Source organism: Mycteria americana, chromosome 10, assembly GCF_035582795.1.
Source record: "Mycteria americana isolate JAX WOST 10 ecotype Jacksonville Zoo and Gardens chromosome 10, USCA_MyAme_1.0, whole genome shotgun sequence".
Classification (NCBI taxonomy): domain Eukaryota; kingdom Metazoa; phylum Chordata; class Aves; order Ciconiiformes; family Ciconiidae; genus Mycteria; species Mycteria americana.
The window spans coordinates 24,637,282-24,655,620 of record NC_134374.1 but is presented as its reverse complement, the minus strand read 5'-3'; the positions used below and the strand labels follow the sequence as shown (position 1 = coordinate 24,655,620).

Here is an 18,339-nt window from a genome sequence, read left to right as displayed (position 1 = left end):
CCAGGAAAGCCAGAAAGGTTCAATACACACTTTAGCTCTCTGAGCAACCAGTCACACAGATTTCACCGCAGCACTCTCGTAGCTCTGAGTTTAAAGTGCAACACAGCTCATGGATAAATGCTGAAAGGTGTTCAATAAGCTGTTGATTAACCCTCCACTGCCTTGGTCTATCATGATATGCTAAAAAGACTTCTCATTAACACTGCCATAAATACACTAAGACAAGCATACCTTTAATCACCAGCCTCATCAACATCAATATTCAAATGGATGAATTACAGAATGCATCCTGCCTTTGCTAAACCACAACCAACAGTTACTGCCCATACGCCAGGAACTCTGCTCAATGGATTCTGTTTACAGCACTAAACATCACTGAGAATTGCCTGCTGCTGGGTCGAGCTTGAAGCAAGATGTCTTTTCTTCCCTCCCCAAGTTTGTTTTGCACCACGAAGCATTTCCACAGCAACAGGAAGAGGAAATTCAGGTTCACAAGCTGAAAAAGAGGTGAGGGTAAGAGGGGTAAGAGGGAAGAGCACTGCATGCTGCCCCAGGCTCATAACCATCACTTCCCCCACACGGGCCATACACTGGCCGGCATACTGCACTCTTGCCTCCGAGCGCCATGAAGTCACACAAACGCCAGAGTTTTAGAGAAACATTTATTATAGGGTTGCAGAATTTATGCCAATATAAAGTCCCTTAATAAAACTCTCAAGTTCATCAACTGCAGGACACTAACTCTTCATTATCTTTATACTGCAGCTTTCAAAAAAAGAACAATGCTCTGACTGCAGTAGTAATGCTACTTGCTCATAAAAAGTTGATCTAAAAAGTTCATATAAGCCAAAGTAGTTTAAGTTTACAACTACAGTCACATTCACAAGTGAGCTATACCAGAACAGATCCTTGAAGTAGGAAGTTACAGGATAAACCAATTCATAACCAAAAATACTGACAAGCTTTAAGAGCAACTCTATCTGAATCTAACAACTAAATACCACAAAACCAAACAAAGGTAGAAGAATTAAATGTAAGCTCAGGGAAGGTTCCAAATATACATACGAATTCAATACAGTAATTGCACAAAATGAAAGAGGGTAGTGTTAGAGGCTTATGATCACTGAGGTTGGATTTTACATGCTTCACACATGGTAGTTAAAATAAACTTTTAATGGTACACATCAGAAGGTTTTTAGCCAGGATATGGAGTGCAGAGCTATTCTACCGAACTACACAAGATGTGCAAACAGATTATTAATATTAATCATTCTGTGAAAGTCAAGGTGAACAGAATTGGTTCCAGCCAAAGAATTGGTTAACATTTTTATAGATATATGTTTTTCTGCCATTCCCAGATTACACTAAATCAAACACATTCAACAGATAAACTGATATTAACCTTCTAAAAAAAAAGAAACCTTACTCAAATTTAAGTTTTACATGAGACAACTAAAAAGTTATACCAAGGATCAAAGAAAGCTGAAATGGTGACTTTGTCTGTTGAAATACAAGCAATACACAGAAAATGCATAAGGCTTTTGATTATCACTGCACATTTTAATTTAAGAAGTCATCTAATGCTCAGACTTCTCAATGAAGGTGTGAACTAGTCACCTCCCATCCAACACCTTTCACTGTTGACAGATCTTTGTTTCAACAACGAAAGAGTTTTCAAAGTGTCTGATTGAATGACAGTTCTCCACTGAACGTTTCTGCAGACCTGGGGACAAGAGAAGATGAGAGGCTAAGTAAAGCAGATCTAGAACCCAGCAGCAAGTATTTACAAGTCTTGTATCCTTATGAACAGCAGCAAGATAACAATTGTTCGGTACATAGTGTGCCTGCAGCCATTAATTGCCACCAGAGCTTGATATCGGTTTGTTTTCTATCAGAAAGCCCCTCTCATTTTCAGAATGGTAACAACCAAAGAGGGGCCCACGTACAACACAAGGTACAAAAGCAAGCAAGCACTTTTTTCTAGTATCCCACCACCATTTTAGTGACAGAAGAGACAACACTAAATAGATCATTTATAGCAAAGTTTCTCATAGCCCTTCCTAACCACAGAGAAAAGGAAAAGCAAAGCAGATTGGAATTACAGGGAAAGAGTTTAAAAACTCAAAAAGGGTGCAGAAAAAAACCCCAGTGCTTTATCAGCACATCCCCCCACCCGGTATGTATTAACACACACTGTGCTTCTACAGAGCAGTCTTCACTTACGATGAGAGCCCTGTGAGGATTTGCCACTCAGCTGATGATCTTACTGAACTTTTTCCTAACACTATTAAAGTGATTTTATCTATTTTTGGACATGCCAGCATTGGATCTGACACAGGCAGTTTACCTGTATCAGCTGTGAATCTTTACTAGGAAACAAGAATATAGTAGTCCTGCCATCAAAGACAAGCTGCTCAACTAAAGCTCTTCAATATACAGCAATTAGAGAAGAAAGATTTATAGCTTGTTTAATAAGCAGAGAATTGTTCAGAGTAAGCAAGAGAAGCTATCCATCGAAGTCTTAGAAGTACTAGCTCTTAAGCCAAACCCAGCAGGGCACAGCTTCAGTTTATAAACACTTAAAATATAGGCTGTCCTTCAATTCATCTCAATCTTAATGCCCATACAAGCTAAGAAGTTTCAATGGCTATCTAACTGGGTACATAATTGAACAGTCAGGATAACCTGTCCTGTTTCTTGCATGCCTTCAGTTACAACTCCAGGGAACTGTCGCAGAACCTGAGGTCAGTTTGCTCTAAGAGGTGAGCTCTACAAAAATCTGAGAGCCAATGCAGCACCAGCTAAATGAGAAGACTTCTCCACAGAAGTTACAGGAGTTTATCCATTTTAGTCTAATTATTTACATGTGCATGGCTTGTACACACCAGAAGAACGGCATGCTAGAAATTTGATGTGGAAAGCAAGACAAGCCTTGACCCTGAACAATTTTCTCCTCAGCATCAGTCTTCCATTTGACTAGATTTCCCACTCCCTCCCTGCCAAGGGCAAACAAGGTTAGTTACAGAACGGAAACTGTACCAAGAACCATTATTCATTTACTAGAATGCTTTTGTGCAAATATTCTGTAGAAGTCTCTTACTATGCAGCGAAGATGTCAACAACATGCTATAGCAAGATGATTTAAGGAAACATCAAAAACACTTTTCGCAGTATTGTCCGTAGACTACAGTCTTTCAGCCGCAGCAGCAGTCAATTTAGACTTCTTCACAAAAGCATCTTCACAGCAGCCGAGACACACGCCTCTCCCTCCCATAAAGGCAACATTTACTGTTTCTTCGTGTGCCCTACACTGTTAGCGACACAGGACCAGTTTTATGCTCCCATATACAGAGCTCTCCATCTAGTAACAGGATGTAGTCTCTAGCAAGCAGCAGATGTGGCTCCTGATGCTGCAAGCTGTAACTGGGCTGAGGAAACGCTTGCCTAAGAGCTTGGCAGGAAAACCAGAGCAGAGAGTTCTGACAAACCAAACATTTGCATTCTGAAAGGCTAACTGACAAAGGATTAGTTCGCTATGTGTTTGGTGAGAGTGGCAAACTATGAAAGGCTTTGAGAACTACAGTGAACTAAAATTCATAGCGTGAGATTTCTGTACTCCAGGCCTCCTTCCATTATGTTGAACCACCACCACCTCAAATTCAATCCTTTTCACAGAACGGCAGGGGGGTGGCAAGAGGAGACAGGCAATAAAGAAACAGAGCTCAGAAGTTCCTATGAAGTGTTCTTCCTCTTTTAGAAAGGAAGTCTGGGATGTCCGAAGCTAGTTGTTCATTTGTTTTTTTCCACAGCAAGTGAACCAGAAGATAATGCTTTTACTTGGTGCTCCTCTAACCCCGTTTTAGATAGAACAGTGACAGATGAAGCTGCACCTACAGAGACTCACATTATCAGAAGGATTATATGAATTTAGGGGCCAAACTAACTTACAACTTCAACCAAAAGATGGAACAGAAATAGGCTTAAGTTCAAATTCGGTTTGGGCATGTTACCTCTAATTTCATAACTGAAACTCTCTCTCACTGTGTTCGAATGAAACTTTGGATACATACTTGAAAGTAGGGGAAAATACCCATCAGTTCTACGAGTAGTCTCAGCTCATGTTTAACACTCACCGATTTCCAAGTCGAAAAACCCCGAAGGTTTAAGTATTTACCCTTTCCCTACTTGAACAACAGATTTGGTTTTTTACTGAAGGGAACTTACCCGTTATCTGATCTCTGCGCTGAAGTCTGAATGTCTCTTTTCCAACACAGAGTTGGTAGATGAAGATACCCAAATCTGACACATTATCTATTTCCTCTGTAACCACCATTTCTTCACGGACTAGGTAGGTCTGAGGCAAGTAAGAGCCAGTCTAAAAGAGAAAAAACCTTGAGATACAGTATTCTGCTAACAAAGGACAAACATTACTACATTTTACTTTTTGCTTTGGAAGGGCTTCAAGCACTAGATTGCAGTTTTCCTTCTTCTTAATACTAAGATATGCTAGTCTTGAACAGCTGCATACCAGATAAGTTAAAAACCGACAAAGGCCATTTCAAACAGTTGCAGTTACATCCAAACAAAGCACAGTTAACCTTAACATTGCTTGCCTCACACCAAGCAAACATAAATAGAACCTGTTCAAGTTTATTTATATGCAACAAAAAGTTTGCAGTTAAGAGAGGAGAAAAAGCATTACAAAAGTTTCCACATTTGAAGCAATATATTTTGAACACAAAAAAAGCTGTGCGACCTACAGAAGTTAAGTCTTCACCACAAGATCACAGCACTATTGCAACAACTTCCCACCCCTCACGACAGACTCCTAAAAATGGGGGCAGGGAGATACACTTGAAGCTTGCCTTCATGAAGCTAAAGAAAATGAAACAAGCTAAGCTAGATCAGGTGGCCTCCAGCACTTGGTGTAGAGGAGGCAATGACTTTTTCGAAGAGTACATGGGACACACAATAGCTCAGTATTGCATTTAATTTGAAAGCAGCAGCAAGCTCTATCAGCTTGACCCATAAGGTAAGCCTTCTTGGAAAAATACCAGTTTTAGTCACTAAAGAGTCAAAGTGCTTGCAGTGAGCTCATAACTACAGTGCCAATAGAACAGAAGAACAAGTTCGCATTGTTCTTTTCATTAAAACTCTCATGGGGCAAGTGAGCTTTCCAGTAGTAACTTTCAGGGTTAGGCTTTCAATGATATTTGGAGCTTTATCAAATTCCTTTATAATAGCTAAATTTAACCTTATTTGCTAGTTGCTTTCAGCTTTCGTAAAGCTAGGTATTAATAAGAGCATTAAGCATGAATCTACTCAACATAATATACACTGACAGCTGGTCTTAACTTCAGCACAGTGCCTGAGCCAGGGGGATTATGTACTTTGATGGCAAGAGGACTGTTCCAGCAAGAGACTGTAGTTCAGAAACAACACCCGGCATTCTTATAAAAAGTGATCTTGTCAGCATAACTAAATGGTAAAGTTTCCACGTACCGCCAGTTTTGCGAAGAGATCCATCAAATTTCTTGGCGGCATAACTATGGATGTGTTCAGTGGAATCACATAGCAGTTACCCAGTTGCAAGTCAAGATACGCTGTCAAAAGCTATTTTGAAAACAAGTTTTCAATTAATTAAGCGTGGCCTTTGATTATTAGAACACAGTTCTACAAGGACTAAGAAGGAAGCTCAAAAAGCTGGAGATCACACACAGCTAGTATCAAAGCGATGCATTCAGGAACTGTTTAGTCTAAGAATTTAGCTATTACCACTTTTGCAAAGTGGTTATAGCTATGGTTTACAACAGGACTTTTACAGAAGTGAGAGCTGACTCTAAAAGCGGTTTCTATCCTAATTCTAAATGAGTACAGTTTGTATTAATACAGAGAAAGTATTTGGGAGTATGCTCTCATAACTGAGAAGTCCAATTAAGCACAATGCAAACAAAAGGTATCCAACTGCTGATAAGCAATCACTCCCTGTAAATAGTTCTTCAGAAAAAATATTAGTCTCTAGAAAGTCACGTCAGCATTACCACTGAGTGCAAGAACTGCAGAGACTAAAATTATCAACGTATCTACTTGTTTTATTACGACTTGGCATAGCACTTAGCCAGAATCAACTGAAGTTCTTAAGTTGCCTGAATCTTTTAAGTTATAGCCAAGATTCCGTCAAGACACCACAGATAAAAGCTGCAAATACTGCGAACACAGGTAGCACGGCTTGGCTGCGTGGCATTCCATGCTACTGTTAAAGGCAGCATGTACAGATCAGTTCTAGTGTCTTTACCGTAATTATATCTGCATTGCCAAGTTTTGATTTACAACCCACCTACAAGAGCTTTTACAGCTGACTAAGGATAACTGTTAATACCATCAGTGCAACTTTAATAAAAAGGCCAAATTAAAACCATCCTCTCTTCTTTGCTTTAGAGAAACTACATGCAACTAACACAGCATTTTCAAGTTCTAGGTTTCAGCCACCTGTAGTGATTTTTCAATTCACTTACCCAAGGCCCACATTTGTTTAGAATTCTGCATTTTACTGTAACACAGTTTGGCAGAATCTAAGACCAAATCCTCAGTGTCCCCATTTCTTAACTGACATTTACAGTGTTCTCCTACACTCACTTTCATTTACATAGAATTCTTGACCAAAGAGCAACTGTCACTTCCAGACACCCTATGGGCAACAATATTTAAAGCTGCATAGCACCGAGAGGCATTGTTCTGAGAAACGATCCAATCAGAGTCACTGTGGGTATGAACTCCTCTAACATTCTTGTAACACTCCTCCCTTGCGGAAGTTAAGTCTACTATTATAGAGTTAAAAGGATCAGATTTTCCACACTTAAACCCACCCCCAAAGAGAAGCTTGCATTGCCAGTAAGCTTTAAAGGTCTCAAGAATTAAAACCCTGGAGCTGTTACAATTACTATCCGCTCCACAGTTTCCCAGTGAGCAACAAGACTAGTTATTTCTTACCACTCCATATGTACTCACCCTATCGAAGTCATGAACGATCGCTGCTGGGTCACTGTCCGAGAACTTTGGAACGGGCACATCAATGATGGCTATGTTATCATCTTCTCGAATGTCAGCTTCTTCAGCAATAGGGAGGAAATAAGGTTCTACTGCACGATCACGATTTTCATTTTCAAAGTAACACATTTCACCACGGTACACCTTATGCTGGAAGCAAGAGCAAGGCAAGTTATTTTTACAGCAAATGTTGCTTTAAAATTGTATTTCTAACAGTTATGCTATGACGAAGCACAGGTCTGTCACACCTGGAGCTTTTAGAAAGGACACAGCAGTCTTCATGTCCCAGTTATTGAAGGTTTTCTATTATTGTGATAATCCATTTATAATTACACTTTTCTTATTCGGTGATGCTTAAAGAAAGAAGAACTTTCACATTACCTTAGGCATGAAGTACTTGTAGATGCAGGCTCCACCGACAACAACTCCTGCCAAGATGAATGCTAGACCCAGCAGAGTCAACAGACATCTTCCGGATGAGTTTTCACCTCCATGTGTAGCAACTTCTGGATCCTTTAAATAAAGAGGGATGAGAACTTAGAAAGTGTAGTCGGTCTGAATTTAAAGTAAGCTGTTATCTACTGCTTCACTTGGACCTACCATCTTCTATTTCTTCTAGGTGTGCAGCAAGAATTCTAAGTCAAGCATCATATAATAAGTAAACACTTAAATGAAATACTACTGCATCATATTAAGATCAGTTTTCACACAGCACTGAAAGAGGATATTTTCTTAGTTAGAGGATGCTTTCTAGACAAACCTTTATCCAGAAACTACTTGAGGTAAGAAATTTAAGTAACTATAACAAAAGATACAGTGCTGCAGCCGCAATACAGTACAAGGAAAGCAAGATTTGTAGAGCAAGGTCATTTTAAGGTACACAGTGTTTTCAGGCCTCTTTCCAAAAGCCTATTTCCTATCCTCTGCTTGCTATCAGATGGATTAAGATAACATTAGTTTTCCTTACAAAGCTGGGCTAACAGAAAAAGCTAAGATGCAACTTTGTCTATTAGCTGGGGAGCAGACATCTGACAAGAGTCAAACATTCAGGTTTTAGAACTTGAAATATGCACAACTGAAGTCCGCTATGAAAGAGAACCCCTCATCAGCTTAAACGCAGCTTCAAATTATGCCAAATAAAAATAAGTCCCTGTGGCACATCCTACCCCGCAGCTTCAAAATACTCTTTCTTCCACCCAAGTCCCAGGGAAGTTTTGCTTCTGGCAGCCTGAACCTTATCTCTTCAGTTCAGTGACTTGTGTTTTCCCCCCAAGCGTTCTCTCAAACAGCAGATGACTGCATCCAAAGGAAACTACTATCACCATCAGGTAACGTGGTGACAAGTTGTGTAATACCGATTGTAAAGTTAGTGGCGGCGTCTGAATGGCAAGTTTAACACTCAAGAGTTCTTTCAGTGCCCTTCTAGACTTCCAGGCGAAAGGCTCACACAAGCCAAGTTGAGAGGAGAACAGCAAAAGTACTGTCAAATACTAAACAATCAGAAGAGACATTCCCTTTAGGCAAACACACACTGGTTTTGGGTCTTTCAAAAAAAAAAAAAAAAAAAAAAAGAAAAACCACCCAAAACCACCACAAACAACCAACCCCAAAACCCCCACCAAACCCCAACTGTTTAAATAATCTATATGTTTGGTCAAGTATGTTCCTTTAATGATTCATGACTCTGGTATTTAGCAGCTCACTTTCAAGACCTGCTCTTTGCACTGGTCAGGAAGAAAAACTGGATTTCACAGGAAAATATCTTTTCCTTTGTGTTGTTCCTAGAGTCAGCAGCTGGATTTAACACAGCAGCTTCCACGGCCTTTCTTTTCTTTGGGTCCCACTATTTGCACTCTTATAGAACACAATATATTTAAGTGAGCTGTGATCACAAGCCACAGTATTATCACAAAGGCTGCATGCATTTCCATGCTCAGCAAGATATAGCCGTGTAAAAGTCAAACGCATCAGCTATGCAAGTACTGAAACAAAAAACAAGCTGTTTTGTGAAAGTCAGTACTCCTACATTCCACTCTCACATCCTCCAAACAGAAAAATGTTGGTTCAGCAAGATATAAGCCACCACAATTGGCTAGTTAAGCATTTGTCAAAAAACCAACCTAGTTTCAAGTCAGAATTATGCCACATTTATATGGCATTATGTGAAAACCATCTTTCAGAGTTAGCTGGCTTTTAAGATCAAGACTAATTCTGTCCTCTTCATACTCTGCCACCTTCATCTACACCTCTCGGTAGCTTACTCATCTAGCCTATCATTACTTGAACACAACAGTCTGCAGCAGGTTTTGGCACCACAGACGTCCTAAGCTTGGATGATGTCAACACGTAATTAGCTACTCTTGCACTACACATTTCAAAGAAAGCAAAGGTATTTATCATTCAAGAAGCAATGCAGGCAGCCTGAATCTGAGAAGGAAGAGTTGACAGAGCTGATAAGAGAACACAATACCAAGACTTCGCTCCAGTAGGTTACAAAGCCTCTGCTCAAAAATAATAAAAGTCATAAAAAACCTGCAAAGCAAATGCAGTTCCAAGCTGTGCAGTAACAAGCAAAGCAAACTAGGAAGAAGAGAGAAGAAAAATCACTTGTGCTAACATCTGCAGCTAGCTCAAGAGACACTGTTGACACAGTCAGCTCCAAAGAATCTGCAGGGAGAGTATTCTGCAAGCTCAAGTGTTTTGTGCAGATATTCTAGGGGACTTTTATTGGGCTGTTTCAGCCAACATTAGCCATTAAGCTTGTTTGCTCTGCACAAATATTCCAGCAAAAGGAGACATTAACAAGCACTAGAACAAGTTTGTCTTGGAATAAAATTGTGAACTTGATGTTTACATGCAACTCTAAGCCCTGAAGTCAGAGTGAAGAGTTGTTAAAAAAAAAACACGTACGCATGTGCAAACACAGAGCGTACTGTGACAGGTATAACAAAACAGCACGAGTAGCTTCTAAATTGAGAAGAACAGCTATCATGAGAAGAGAAGAAAGAGTCTAAGTGCCTATTAGAACTATTATGCTCAGAACTTGCACGGTGCAGGGCCAGTAAAAATACATGTAACAAGTTGCCTCAGGAGTAGCTGATGAGTTTTGTCCTACAAGAAACCGGTCAGACTAATGACATTTTCAAAATTTAAATTAGTCCTTTACCTACACTGTGCCACTACTTTCTCCCCCTCCTCTAGATCTAGTAATTCAGTGCTACTGTATTTACTGTGCACACATACAACTCCTACAGCTCAAAAGAGTCCACTGAGCAGTAACACCGCTCTGCACCCCTTCCCCTTTTAAAGGGAGACTACTTCAGGAGAGGCAGAGGCTCTGTAGGCTGGAAGGCAAGCTGCTTTCCTGATTACAGCTTAGAGGGGGGGGGGGGGGGGGGGGGGGGGGGGGGATAAAGACACTAGAGTCCAAGTTCACAGGTGCTTGTTTTATTTATTTTTTTTTTAATAGTCCCACTCTCTCTCTGATTACAAATAAACTCAGGGCATCCCATATTCTTCCTCTAGAGCTACTGATTTATTTACCTAGACACTGATCTTCTTCATCTGACTAAAAATGTCAGCAGCTAAGCAAGACACCTTCAAAATAAAGTCTCCCACAGATTTGGAAAGTTCAATTCAAGTCAGCGACACGGCAACTCGTTAGGAAGGAAAAGCCAACCACAGAGTACTTGCCTGGGTTTCTATTTAAAACCCTTTATGGCAGGTTTCTTAATTTAAGCTAGACATACCAGAAGCCCAGACACCTCACCACAGCGCCGCGCTCCAACTCGCTGCCTACGAGGGTTTCGGAGCAGCAGCGAGCGGAGGATGAGCCCTAACCCACTTTGTTTGCCTGCAAGACGCTGCCGCAAACCCGCTCTTTCCTGCGGGGACCAAGGCTGCCGCCGAGGGCACGGCACTTTCCCTGCGCCTTTCCCCGGGCTGGCCGCGGCCCCGGGACAGAGCCGAGCCCCGGAGCTCGCCAGGGCGCAGGACTCACCCGCCTGCGACCTACGAAGCTTTAAAACCCCGTCCGGGGTTTTAACGCGGCCCTGGCACGGGCCCAGCTGCGAGATAAACAGCCGGGCCTGCCCCCTGCGTGCGGGCCCGAAGCTGTCCCGGGTATGTCACGCCAGCCCGCAGCTCGGCACCGCCCGGGGCCTCCCGAGCGGCAGCCGGGCTGGGAAAACGGCTGTGGTGAGGGAACCGCAAACCGCTGCAGCGGCGCGACGCGCTCGGGCCCTCTCAGTCCCGCACCGCCCGGCGGGCGCCCGGCAGCCCCTCACGGCGGCGGCCCTGAGGGGAGCGACCCCCGCCCGCCCCCCCCCGACACTGACCGCAGCGCGGCCGGCCCCACGCTGGAAGGCTGCCCCGGCGCCGGGGAGCGCCGAAGGGAGCGGTGGGACGGCCGGCCGGCGAGCCGAGGGCTCCGCGGGCTGCTGGCTGCCTTCCCCCGGCCCGCTGCCTCCGCGAGAAGATGGCGGCGGCTTCCACCTCCTCTCCCCCCCCCCCGCCCCGCCGCCCCTCGGCCTCGCTCCTCCCGCCGCGACCCGGCAGCGGAGAGACCCCGCTCCCCGCACCTTATCGGCCACCAGCGCCTCGGCCGCCTCCTTCTTCGGCTCGTCCTTCTGGGCGAAGGGGGAGTTAAACGCGATCTTCACCATGGCGCTGCTGCTGCGCACCGCCGCCTCCCCGCTGAAGAGCCTCCGGGCGGCGGGGCGGGGCGCGCCGAGCTGGCCACGCCTCCCGCCCCGCGCGGGGCGGGCCGCCGCCGAGCACCGCCTCCCGGGCAGGAAGGAGGTGCGCCCCCTGCAGGCCGGGCGGCTCACAATGGCTCGTCCCCGCCGGGGCGGGAGGGCGGGAGCGGGGCCGGCCCCGCCGCGCTGACCCGGGGGAACGGCAAGGCCAGACGGCTCTCCCCGTGCTGGGAAGATGAGCACGGCGTTGGCAGGGTGCCGGTGTCCCTTCTCAGCCCTGCAAACCTCCTACTTCCCCTCAGACAGTGATGATGAAATTAGAAATTTCAGGACGCCCAGGCGCCATTACAGCGGGCAGAGTACTTGACCCCCAAAAGGGTCATAAACTCCTTGGGGGTGAGGAAACCTCCTTTTCTCTTCATGTTTGTGTGGAGGATGGCACCCTGCCTGAGGTGGTCAGGTCCTCTGAGCGGTTCGGTGTGTCATCGGCCGGGGAACGCCACCGCCTGTCCTCGGTGCCGAGGCCTCGCGCAGGCCTCACTGGAGGGGCCTTTATTCTGGTGGAGCTTTCTAGAAACACCACGGCTGTCCCTGTTAGGGGGTTATGCACCCCTGTGGCTGCACGGAGAGCTTCACAGGCAAGGGCAAGGGACCAAACTCCTTCCTTAAAAGACCTGCGTCCTAAAACCAGCCTGAAACCTGGGAGAGGCTGACTGTGGTGTGGGGAGAGCGAGGCGGTGAGGGGACAGCAGCAAGCGGCGGCTCGCGCATTCGCTGCATGCTTCTCAAGCCTGTCTTCACAGCAGTCATTTTATTTCCCTTTAGCTTTGTGCAGCGTTCGTGCAGACAATCATACGTACATCTAATATACTGCGTATTTACACCGGGAGCACATCACTGGTGAGAAGGAGGCGTCTCTGGGCCACCTTCAGTATGGCACAGGGATGGGGATATTTTTAGTCAAGCTGCCTCCCTTCTCTTGTGAAATACGGCCTAAGGGATCTTTAACAGCCAAGAAGACAGACAAGGCATCACTATTCATTTAATGTCTCCAAAGGGGGAGAAGAAGAAAAGGCCTCATATATTAGACTGTCTGAAACAATCTTCACCTTCATACAGATGAAAGTATGTGTCCGTCGCACTGGAATTTGACTTTACATCTCTAGAAAGAAATCTGGTTTGAATCTGGTGCCTACACCATTCAACTCTTCCTTGCAGACAGCTGTAATTAAACAGAACTGAATACTATGCAAATATTGCAATAAGTAATTCTTCTAAGTGTAAAGAAAATGCAGCGTGTATTCCAGCATTCAAAGCACGTTCCTGTTACTCTACAGATGCAACACCACTGTTATTTCCTTTCAAGATCATAGGTTTGATATTGCTCCCTTTCACGTTAATAAGAATTTTGACTTTGACTTCAGTCAGAGAAGAACAAAGTCTTTTATGTCTATTTAACCTGACTTCGTCTAGTAACAGAAAACATTTTTAGCTCATTTTAGCAAGAAACCAGCGAAAAATTGATTTTCATACTTCCTAGCTTCAGCGTGATAGGAATAAATTAAGCCATACTCTCATCAAAGTCCCTGAAACACAGATTTAAAAACAGATTAAGTTTCCTGTATGGCCGATGCAATATGTGTACTCTACAACCTGGCAGTTTATAAATGATATGAATAATTTTCAGTATCTTAATCTAGTATAATTACTTCATGCTTAAACAAATTGACTTTATCTTCTGATCACCCAACATCTTTACTTGAAAAAGAACACAGAAATAAAACTGAAATGGACCCTTGCTATTTATCAAGACTAGTGTCTGTACAGCCCGGCTTGCTCACTATCTATGTTCTGCGATCTGTTGCAAGGGATGAACACACCTTGAAATATTGTGCTCAGATAAAAATGTAAAAATATACCTTTTTTTGACATTTGTCTGCACTCACTGAATTTGCAAAACTGGAACTCTCATAGATTTGTTGTGATTTTTCTTTTGTGCATTTCTATTTGTAGTATCTGTGACAGTCATTTATCTTAATGCATTCAAAACTTATTTAAAATGTGCAGTGTCCAGGAGAAAGTAATTCCAGTATCATCAAACAATTTTTCCTGTCCTTACACACCTGATAATAACTGTCAATTCAGTCAGTAGCTACTCCTTCCAAATGAAGCTCCTCCTGCCATAGTCTGACTGTATTTTGTAGAGCAGTTGCAATCTGAAGTACCAGGTCTGGGAAGACAAATTCCATCCTGAGATGCATAGACATAAGGAAATTCAGATTTTTTCCCCATCCTGAAATCATCAGGCTGTTCGACTGAATAAATATGAGAGATCTCCATGGGTGACTCCACCACTTCACCTCTAAAATGCTTTTGCATCAGCCTCTTAGTACTGGCCCAGTTTTCTTTCAGACTTTTGCCATATGCTGGCTGCAGTTTAGGCCTGGAAATCCCAAGACATCTAAACAAGTCATATCACTTATTCTTTTGAATTCCATAATATTTCCGATTTTCCTTTCTCCTAAAATACGCTGGGTTTAGTTTACTGGCATTTATTCTGAGTTCATCTTTATCACCTTGAAAGGCAAGAGATTATCCCCTTAATTATCCTTTTAACCCTTCTGGTATTTGTAATGTTAAAGCAACGCTGCTTAAAAATTTAACAAATATACGGACTAGATTGTCCTAGAGACTGGAGGAATTTGGCCAAAAAGAAGGGTGAACTGGTGTGCCATAGCGGCTATGACTCTGTTGCCTTGAAGCTTACTCACAAAGAGCAGTGAAGTGTATTTCTTAAAAGAGAATTAAACACCGACACCTCCCTTTTTAGCGGTAGTTGTGATGTAAGTAGCCCAGACAGTCTAAGAATATTAAAGAACAAGGTTTGTAAGGTGAGGTAGTATCTTTTATGGGGCCCATCATCGGTTCAGCAAATAATGCCCCTTGAAGCAGCTTTTTGAGCAATCCTGCATAGCACTAAAAATAATTTTTACTGTGTAGGAATTTTTCAAGTATTCTAATGGACTTTTTAAAAAACACAAACTTTAAAATACATTCACGTCTATTCTATCTCCTTCTCATGCATGCCAGGAGAATACTTCCTTACCTTTTGGGAACAATATGATATTACATTTGTCCTAGTTTGTAAAGTATTCTCAGCCTTTGAAGCAGAAGGTACTACGTATGTGCATAATCTTCAGCCGTGTATATTATTCCCGTTCAAACAAAGTTACGATCAGGAGGGCTACAGTCTGGCAAGACATGTAAGCGCATGCTTTACATTTCAACTGTCACTCACAGCTTCACGTTAAGCATGCGTTTAAGTGTGTTGTTAGGCCTGAGTCCACGTACGTAGTTAAGTACTTGTCGTGGTTTAGTCCCAGCCGGCAACTAAGCACCACGCAGCCACTCGCTCACTCCCCCGCGCAGTGGGATGGGGGAGAGAATCGGAAGAGTAAAAGTGAGAAAACTCGTGGGTTGAGATAAAGACAGTTTAATAGGGAACGCAAAAGCCGCGCATGCAAGCAAAGCAAAACAAGGAATTCATTCACGGCTTCCCATGGGCAGGCCGGTGTTCAGCCATCTCCAGGACAGCAGGGCTCCATCACGCCTAACGGTGACTTGGGCAGACAAACGCCATCACTCCGAACATCCTCCCTTCCTTCTTCTTCCCCAGCTTTATATGCTGAGCATGATGCCCTATGGTCTGGAATGTCCCTTTGGGCAGTTTGGATCAACTGTCCTGGCTGTGTCCCCTCCCAGCTTCTTCTGCCCCTGGCAGAGCACGGGAAGCTGAAAAGTCCTTGCCCAGTGCAGCAACGACTAAAACATCTCTGTATTATCAACACTGTTTTCAGCACAAATCCAAAACGTAGCCCCATATCAGCCACTATAAAGAAAATTAACTCTATCTCAGCTGAAACCAGGACAGTACTGAAGTGCATCTGCGCTTAGCATGAGCTTCACACTCTCCCTGCCCATTGCACAAGTTCCCAGGTCCAAGGGCTGTCCCCTGCGCAGAACATTACACCCGCACGGAGCATTGCACAGTTGAGCCCCAGCCCAGACTCAAGGTAGCACACGTAAAGAAACAATAATTAGTACATGTAATTAATAATAGTTTTAAATATACACTATATCTATTGATTAACTTGTTTTATGAGTAGCATAATTACTGAAAGAAGGGCAACAAAAGGTAAACAATAAGTGCGTCACGTAGGACTGTTAAAAATGAAAGAGAAACTACAAACTTTCTCCTTTACGAAAGGAGACCTGCAAGTTTGACGTTTTATGTTTATCCAGATGTCTGAAGTTCTACTTTTTGCCTCCACTCCTTTTCCATCTCTCTTGCTAAGACTTCCTCCTTCGTCACCTCCTCGGCCTGTTTGCCCTCACTCTCCAGCTCTGATGTTTGCTGCCTGCCTTCCTTCTCTAATCAATGACCCTCGGACCTCTTTTGCATTTCTGCCTCGCTCTTGTTTATAAGGCTGTTGATGAGGAATCTATCTGTACATCAGACTACGAACTGTCATGCTGAGAGCTGCCAATGTAAATGTTTGTAGAGGAAAGTTTTTTTCCCACTGGGTTGAGATAAATTTGGGGCCTTGACTGAGGAGCTCTGTTTCTGGGCAGCGATTACTGTGTTTGCTCCACTGACTTCCCTTACTGCCTGTGCTGTGGCAGTATTAGATTAATATCTGTGGCAAAGAAAGCATACGTTACTCCCTTCTACTGATTGCCTTGTTACAAAATACTGTAGCAGGAATATTGGTTCAATGGAAAATATGAACATTCTATTTACATTCAGGCTATTTACATTCAGGGGAAAGTCGTGAGTCCATTTTGACTCGGTGACAAACTGTGGAAGTGATGAGCAGAAAAGTGAGCCTGAAGGAGACAGAGACGAAGAGGTGATTACCGATTACGCAACGACGTCAAGAGCACATCCTGTAATGACTGTGCTCAGGCTGGTGTTGGGGAGGACTCGCTGCCCACACAGCCCTTGCCTCACAGAACGGAATTCCACAAGAAATTCCAGTCCTCCAGAAAATCTGCCGAGCAAGCAGCACGCCCAGAGTGATCAGCCACCCCGAACGATTAAAGGGCCAAATTCACCTCTGGTGTCACTGCAGCGAGGCAAGCAGAATTACCCCAGAGATACACGAGGACCCCAGAGCCTTGGCAGGTCTAAAAAACCGTTGCTAAACACTACTACTAGAGGAAGAACAATAAACACTCAAAGCCCAAGCTATTTTCTACTGAACTGACCAAATACCCATTTTTGGACACAGATTAATGTTTACCTTGGCATCGAGGGGTGTCATCTCGGGTTCCCCCTTTTTCCTTTCAGGCACGCTTCCCCCCAAAACCACCCTTACGGACAGCATGCCCCCGCGATTCTCCCTCTGGCAAGGTGGGCTGGCTGAGGCTCACTTCGCTCCGCTGCTCGGCGGCACCATGCTGCGAGTTCACCTGCCTGGGGCTGCGGTAGGCGAGGACCCCCGGACTGAGCAAGAACCATGGGCTGATCAGGGGCTGTTACTTGTTACACACCCTAAATGGGAAAGTGCTGGGGTTAACCCCACCCCTCCATCCTTGGCATTTTCTCTGTGTCCTAATCTCTGCTTGCTAGTGAGAGCTGCGGGGTGACGTCTCGGCCAGCCTGCTGGAATGCAGCGCGGCAGCGGCAGAGCCCACACCTACACCCCGCCGCCCGAGACTCAGCAGGCATTGCTGCGGTGGCCAGCCTCTTATCAACGGCAGCAAAACAACCCAGTGCTGACCATGCTTGTGACCACGGTCGTAGTTTGAACTTAGTTTAATGACGAGGGTGGACACGGGTACATCTTGTTTGGCTATGCTGTCCCAAACTGTGCTGAACTCGGCATGGGCTTGCCTACCAGTGCAGTTAAGCCCGAGCTGTACGTACACCGCGGCTGTGTGAAGATGTTCCCAGATCAACAGAGCTGTGTTGGCAGAGATCCCTGCCGTGCTGTCAAACCCGTGCATTGACTGGTGTAGCTTGTTTGACTTGTTATGTGTGGGTTTACTTTGCAACGTGTTGATAGGGCTGTGCACACAGGGGCAGCTCTTTCCTGGCTTAATAAAAATAGTACCTATAGAGACGGTACTCCTAAACTACAGAAATGGGTGCTGTGTGGGCACACCATCAGTTTAACATCGTTTAAGTCTTCCAGTGAAGACACAGTTCTGAAAAAAGCTGAGGAAACAAGAGCTCTGGTTTGGTCTGGTTGTTTACATCCGTGTGTGTTGCATGCACGCCACTTGCATATAGAGTAGCTATACCTGTTAATAGGACATTAATAAAGGTTTTATAGCGAGACAACATTCCAGCTGGAGAGTTTTCTTATTTACAGGATGATGTAATTAGGCACCCAGTCTGAGCACCGCACTAAGAGGCTATAAAAGGTTTTGGAGCCGGGGTGAAAAATCACGGGTGAATCTTTGAAGGGCTTTAGCAGAGTTTTGTTAATCATGCAGAGGTATATCAGAATTGGAACCAATAGCGTGTAGTTAGTAAAAAGGTATAGTGCAATTCTAGAGACAGCTTTCCTGCAAATAACACCCTGCTTTC

General features: G+C 44.1%; 1 protein-coding gene and 1 long non-coding RNA gene across 2 annotated transcripts; both read right to left on the bottom strand.

Annotated features, from left to right (window-relative positions):
* Window positions 1-648: 648 nt before the first annotated feature.
* ITM2A (integral membrane protein 2A) lies at window positions 649-11,786 on the bottom strand. The gene is made up of 6 exons (XM_075512945.1): window positions 11,628-11,786; window positions 7,429-7,560; window positions 7,009-7,197; window positions 5,503-5,613; window positions 4,225-4,375; window positions 649-1,723 (listed from the first exon to the last, which is right to left on the bottom strand). The coding sequence occupies exons 1-6, from the start codon at window positions 11,709-11,711 to the stop codon at window positions 1,635-1,637; spliced, it is 756 nt and encodes a 251-aa protein (XP_075369060.1). The 5' UTR covers window positions 11,712-11,786; the 3' UTR covers window positions 649-1,634.
* A 1,005-nt stretch (window positions 11,787-12,791) lies between these two features.
* LOC142415218 (uncharacterized) lies at window positions 12,792-17,344 on the bottom strand. Its single transcript, XR_012777325.1, has 3 exons — window positions 17,048-17,344; window positions 13,868-13,994; window positions 12,792-12,966 (listed from the first exon to the last, which is right to left on the bottom strand). It is a non-coding gene; the product is annotated as an uncharacterized LOC142415218 (long non-coding RNA).
* Window positions 17,345-18,339: the final 995 nt, after the last annotated feature.